The sequence below is a fragment of the Jaculus jaculus genome, chromosome 13, assembly GCF_020740685.1.
Source record: "Jaculus jaculus isolate mJacJac1 chromosome 13, mJacJac1.mat.Y.cur, whole genome shotgun sequence".
NCBI lineage: Eukaryota > Metazoa > Chordata > Mammalia > Rodentia > Dipodidae > Jaculus > Jaculus jaculus.
The window spans coordinates 88268717-88275511 of record NC_059114.1 but is presented as its reverse complement, the minus strand read 5'-3'; the positions used below and the strand labels follow the sequence as shown (position 1 = coordinate 88275511).

General features: G+C 48.7%; 1 protein-coding gene across 1 annotated transcript in view; it reads right to left on the bottom strand.

Moving 5' to 3' along the window:
* Positions 1-3679: 3679 nt before the first annotated feature.
* Ankh (ANKH inorganic pyrophosphate transport regulator) overlaps positions 3680-6795 on the bottom strand; it is a 157716-nt gene continuing 154600 nt past the window's right edge. Inside the window, exon 12 of the mRNA XM_004652537.2 lies at positions 3680-5738. Coding sequence (XP_004652594.2) covers positions 5625-5738 — 114 coding nt within the window. The 3' untranslated portion in view covers positions 3680-5624. The remainder of the gene's footprint in view (positions 5739-6795) is intronic.

Sequence of the window (6795 nt, the reverse complement as noted above, 5' to 3'; positions counted from 1 at the left end):
AACGCACACCCTGAATCTATGTACAACCAGCAGCATCTACAAAAAGACCCTGGTTGCTTGCAAAAGCAGCAGAAACTTAATCCCAGCACTGAGGCAGAGATAGGAGGTTCACTGTGAGTTCGAGGCCAGTCTGGGACTACAGAGTGAGTTCCAGGTCAGCATGGGCTAGAGTGAGACCCTACCTTGAAAAAAACCCACCTAATTTCTTCTTCCAAATCCAGCTGGACAGATGCCCCGCTCCAAGAAGACCCTATCTCAGAAAAAACAATCACTAAAAATTAGGTACTTTTTATGGCACTGGATTATAATTCTGGAATCACTTGGACTTGGCAAAAATGCTATTTCTTTTGATTGAAGTGCTTTTCCTAGCTAAGAGCCACATCTGTAAACAGAACTAACAAGTGACCGTCCAGGATGCGGAGCAAATCAAGTCAACTTTAAACCAAGTTTCTTCATCTCATCTTTTGAGATGGGCCAGTAAACTGTGTGGCTTGATTTTTTTTTTTTTTTTTTTTACTTCTGAGAGGAGTTATTTTGATTGCATAGTCTGATTTCTTTCCTGTTGAACGCTGGCATGGTAATTTTAGACACTGGCCTTGAACGAGCAGGCACGGAGCCTCTTCACATGGTTTTGCTTCAGGTTTTTCTCTGCGTCCTGTTTCTTGCGGGGTTAGATCAGCTGCTGAGTCACCTGATGTTTTTGCTCTTCAAATGACAAAAATAAGTTCAGAATAACCACACAGGGGAGTGTCTGCAATGTTTACCAAACACATTACCCAAACTTGGGCTTCTAGGGGTCAAATGCTCTTTTTTTGTAAAGGAGCCGTGTGAGGGCTGTGCTGGGTGGAAAAGCCAGGCTGGGGCCAGCGAGCTGGCCATGCGCAGTGCAGGTGGGCGGCTCCACGCTGAAGCTGCCTTGCCTTCCCAGGCCTAGACTGTCCTTGTGGCTGGGGCCTGGGCAGAAGTTACTTAGGACGTGAAAGATCCCTCCTCCTGGGTGGTTGCACTGGTTTGGTCCATGAAGGTTTGACTGCTCTCCTGCAATGTCACAGGCCAAACACGGGACTGGTCACTACAGTCCAGCACATGATGTTCTGGACATGGACTGCTTAGAGGTTTGTTGAAGTGAAAAAAGAAAAAACAAAAAACTTCTCAAGGTAAGGTCATTTAATTACAAGAACATAAATAGTTTCTATTTTGCAACAAACACACGTTCTCATTCTGCTTGTCTGGAGAAAAATTCAGGCAAGAGAATAAACTGAATCTTTAAAAGGGATCTGTTTCTAGAAAGAGAGTTCCTCTGCCTGGAAAGATGGCTTAGTGGTTAAAGACGCTTGCCTGCAAAGCCAAAGGACCTCAGTTTGATTCCCCAGTACCCAAGGAAGCCAAATGCATAAGGTGGCGCAAACATCTGGAGTTCGTTTGCAGTGGCTGGAAGCCCATTCTCTCTCTCTCTCTCACTCTGCCTTTCTCCCTCTCTCAAATAAATAAATAAAAATAAACTATTAGGGCTGAAGGGATGGATGGCTTAGTGGTTAAGGTGTTTGTCTGCAAAGCCAAAGGACGCAGGTTCTATTCCCCAGGACCCATGTTAGCCAGATGCACAAGGGGGCGCTCTCGTCTGGAGCTCATTTGCAGCAGCTGGAGGCCCTGGCACGCCCATTCTCCTTTCTCTGTGAAATAAATAAAATTTTTTTTAAAAGAATGTTTTTAAAAAAGTTCTTCTCTTTCCACCCGTTTGGAAGAAAATATCCCCAGATGGAATAATTAAGCAGATGGGTTTGGGGAGCCGGGCATGTAGCTCAGTGGGGCACTTGCCCAGCATGAGTAAAGCCCTGGATCCCACCCCTAGCCTGGGGAGAACAAGGATGCTCAAGTTCAGGGAGTGGCTGTCCTCTCATTTATTCTAAAGATATAATGGAATAACTTCTGCTGCAGTTGGGGTGTGTAATTAGTGCCCCAAGCCTACCAGATCAACAGGGGGCTGCTGGCGAGGCTGTTCCTGGAGTCCAGAGGCCTGGCTCACTGCTCCTCCCAAGGCCCAGGACTCTCTGGGTGAATGAAGAGCTACAGTCAGCCCCAGATGAGCCAGTGACTGAGTTTCTGAGCGCGAGGGGCATTTCTGCTAATCAAACCACTAAAATGAGAGGTGTGGGGCTGGAGAGATGGCTGAGCGGTTACATGCTTGCCTGTGAAGCCTAAGGACCCCGGTTCGAGGCTCGATTCCCCAGGACCCACGTTAGCCAGATGCACAAGGGGGCGCACGTGTCTGGAGTTCGTTTGCGGTGGCTGGAGGCCCTGGCGCGCCCATTCTCTCCCTCTGCCTCTTTCTCTGTCACTCTCAAATAAATAAATAAAAATAATAAAAAATACTTATGAGAGGTGTGCCCTCAGAACAAGGCAAGCCAGACAGACAGCATGGAGAGGCTGGCTGGCTTTCATCCAGTCAATGTAAACACATGGTCTTTCCAGCTGGGTGAGTCTCTGCCGCAGCCCGAAGCTCTTGTGACGCCCAGCAAGCCCTGTCTAACTCTGTGTGCTCAGGTTCCTAGGTGTTAAGACACGTCCTGTGCATTTAGATGTGTTTCTCAGACCAAAAAAAGAAAGAATGCAGTTCCTTAGAAGATCCTCACTGTTGAAGGCCCAAGCCTTGGGCCATCCAAACTCTTCCTGAGCACTTCGTGGGAAAACTGCCTCATGCCCTTGTAGTTTGAGGTCGTACTTATCTGTGGTCACTTAACCTTGAGAAGGTCATACCAGCTGAGTGGCTGAGGTCTGAGGTCCGCAATGCTTCCTGGGCTCTTGGGGATTCTAACACGACCTCATAGCCCATCCCCTTGATCACAGAAGATGACTCTGGAGTTAAATGACATGTTCTTTGGTGTGCACCCCACGTACATGCACGCGGATGTCACAGGGGAGCATTAGGTACCGTCTTATATCTTACACAGTTCATCCATGCACTGTTAAAACAGGGTCTCCGTCAGCCCGGCGCTGCTGCCCCGCAGAGAGCCCAGGCCGTTCTCCAGTCTCCACCCCACAGACTAGAGTTACAGGCCCATGTGGCCGTGCCTGGCTTTTTGTTTTGGTTTGGTTTTTGAGGTAGGGTCTCGCTCTAGCCCAGGTTTATCTGGAGCTATGTAATCTCGGGCTGGCCTTGAACTTACAGTGATCCTCTCACCTCTGCCTCCCGAGAGCTGGGATTAAAGGCGTGCACCACCACGCCTGGCTTGCTTTTTGTTTTTTGTTTAAACGTGGGTTCTGGGGAATCAGACTTGGTCTCCACTCCAAGTGGCCTTTGTGCTTAAGCAGCAAGCCCTCTTAACCACCGATCCATCTCCCCAGCCCTTAAGTGACATGCTATTTTTTTTAAAAAATTATTTATTTGAGAGAGAGAGAGAGAGAGAGAGAGATTGGGTGAGCCAGGGCCCCCAGGCACTGCAAACGAACCCCAGATGCACCACGTGCACCTGGCTTACGGATACTGGGGAATCCAACCTCGGTCCTTAGGCATCGCAGGCAAACGCCTAACCGCTAAGCCATCTCTCCAGCCCTCAAGGGACATGTTCTACTAGCGCAATGGCAGGTCATTAGCTGGTCTTTCCTGAAGTTGGTGGCAGAGGGTCTTGTTTACGTTGATCTTTAAGCTCCAACCCCAGAAGCATGAAATAGTCACACGTGTTAAAAATACTGCTGTTTAATTTTCTAGTCATGTACTTTAGAAAGCCAATACAGTTAATGGTTTGTTTTTTTAATTATCTTTTCAGATCTGCCCCTGAAACCACCCCGAAGCAGCTATCCATTTAACGTTGAGCAGTCGGCTATGTAAACGGAGGAAGACTGCTCCAGAGGAACGCACAAGAGCTCGTCTCCATGGAGGGCACATCCCGAGGACTCGGGGTGCCCAGCCATGCAAGCATGCCACCGTCGTCCTTGGACCTAACACTGTTATCTGTGCCACTGAAAACAGCAAGCCGGGGAGGCCTGCCTTTTTCTCTTTGCCTTTCCAATATTACTGTCATATTCACTATTGTCCACACTAGTAAATTCATTTTTTTCCCCTAGGTTACCCAGAATGAAAATAGTTCTCTTGTCATTTGCAGCCCCTTTACAATTATAAACAAATAAGGGACTTTGTGAAACAGCTGCAAATAAAATATAGTGATCACCAGTACAGTACGAGCCAACTGCAGATACGTGGAGCACGCAAGCAATCACTGAATTATATTAGAGACATTTTATTTGAAAATGCGAAAATAGGAAATGTATTATAGCCTAAAATAAATTACATAACATATACAGCATATATTTATATCTTTAAAATATTTGTTTTGCTTAGGTTTTCAGTCTAGTTATTTTGACTAAATTAAGAATTTAGGGAACTGTATCCATAATTTTTTAAAGGAAAAAACCCGCTTTCCAAAACTTAGAAAAATATACTGCACTAAATGGATTTCCAATGCATTATTCCAGGGAATATCACATAGTGACTTTGATAATTGTTTATAAAATGTCTTGCTTGATGGTGTGTGTGTGTGTGTGTGTGTGTGTGTGTGTGGGAAGTACCGTAGTACGCTCTGAATTACCTGTACCGCAGAGCCATGAGTGGCAGAACCAGGTAATAAAACTACTTCAGAAGTTATGAGACAGCAACCTGGCATTAGAATGCTAGATTATGACTTAAAGCTTCGTTCACGGTGGAAAAAAAAACCAAGAAAATGAAAAACAACGAAATGTGAAGTTAGAAGACCGCTCCACTTAACTCGCTCTAGCGCCATCTTCAGGACAGGCAAGTGAAAAGCAAGCCTTCAGGGGGAGTCATGCGGAGGGCGCTGACATTCTGCGATGGGCTTTTGTGACAATTCTGAAAAGTTAGCTCATGTATATACACGGTGGGGATGCAGCAACTCAAGGGAACCTGGGAGAACGCAAAGTGAGGTGCCGTCGCCGAGCGGGTCAGTCTGCTGCTCTGAGGGCACCGTGGCTCCACTTCTACAGGAGATTTCCAGGCGATGCCGACCCGGCGGGGCCCGAGGCTTCCTCCCGGCCGCAGCCCGCCGTCCACCCCTCGCGTGCCTGCGGCGGACGGTTCGTGACTCCGCAGAGGAAGGGAAGCGTCATGGCCACCTGGTCACATCTCTGTGGATGGCCACAATATTAGGGAGCAAGTTGAGAGAGGCTGAGCTTTAATCTGCTGATTCTTAACAGGGACACGAACGGATGGGCAGGAGAGAGTCTGAGGCCAGCTGGGCAGGGGTGGCCCAAGAGGCAATGGCACAGCCGCAGTCCTTTGGTGCCAAGTGGAGATTGTCCGAGGAAGGAGTAGAAACACTGACCAAGAGGCAGCTATGTCTTCTGGGGCATTTTATGAAACGGGCATGAAGTCAATGGTTTTGTGTTTACAAAATGACAGCAAAGACCTTTCTTTAGGTCCCCACATCGTTGTGAGCATACCCAGTATGCTAGAGAATTTACATGAAACCTTTTACATCAAGGCCTCTTTCGTTACCAAAAGGAGGAAAAAAAAAAAAAAAGAAGAGAGAGAGAGAGAAAGAGAGAGGAACCAAACACGACGGAGGAGGAGGTAACGCTGAAGTGCCGTCCCCGCTGCCCTTCTGCGTGTCTCAGTCATTGTCCTCTCTCATTTCTACAATGTCTGTCACCTCCTCTGTGGGAGGGATGTCCGTCATGGCAGAGTCTTCCCCCTCAGTGGCCGACTCGTTTTCCATCTTCTTTTTCTAGAGAGAGAAGACTAGTTAAGAGTGTGACTGGGACAGGACCCATCATAGCAGAACTGTGATCTGGGAGAAGCGGGGCCCTGGGGCCCTTGCTGTCCAGCTGGTCTCCTCTGTGGTTCAGGTGACCTGACCCATGCCGGACCTAGTTCAGTGCACTCCTTTCACGCTGGCTGTGCATCTGCTGCGGGCCTGGCTATGCACCATGTACTCTGGGGGCGGGGGGCTGGAATTCAGCCGTGGGGCTCCAGACCCTTGCAGCCCCTTCAGATGGAGGCTGTGTCCCTACCCCTCCACAGCCACCTGCAAACGGTCTTCCTCTTCCCTAGAGCTCCCAATTGTGTGTGTGGTATGAATATGTGTGTGCAGACGTGTGCACCCCATGTGTAGACCAGAGGAGAAATTCAGTTGTCCCTTTACCATTCATTTACATTCATTTCCTTCAGAATGGGTCTTTCAGTGAACCCGAAAGCTGCCAATTTCAGGCAGGCCGGCTGACCAGCAAGCCCTGGTATTCCCCCCACAGGCTGGGCTTACAGGCAGGGAGCCAGGCCCAGTTGTCTGTCTAGGTGCTGTGGTCAAACTCAGGGCAAATACAGGCCCCCACACCATTTCCCTGGCCCTGAGCCCCAAGCTTGGACTCTCATGTTCCAGAATATTCCTCCCTGTACATCATGAGCTGGTCCACCCTACGGCAGCTCTGGGTTCACTCTCTCTCCACTTCACCGAGTCCTGATTCCCGGTGGCCTCACGGCCATGCTATCAAATCTTCCCAGGAAACAGCTCCCCAGAGATGAGCTTCAGCTCAGCCCTCACGTAACTGACAGACGGGAGACAGGAGACTGGCTTCTCCTACCACCTGCCCCTCCGGGACCCAATGCCTACTCTCCTTCCTCTCTCCATGCTTCCCAGTGGTCACCATCTCCATACCCTCTCACTCATCTCTCCTCAGCTTAACTGCAATGCTCAATACTTATGGTCACTTCCTTCCTGGTTTTTAATTTAATTTTTATCTGATGAGAAGGAGAGAGAAAGAATTGGCGTGTTAGGACCTCTAGCC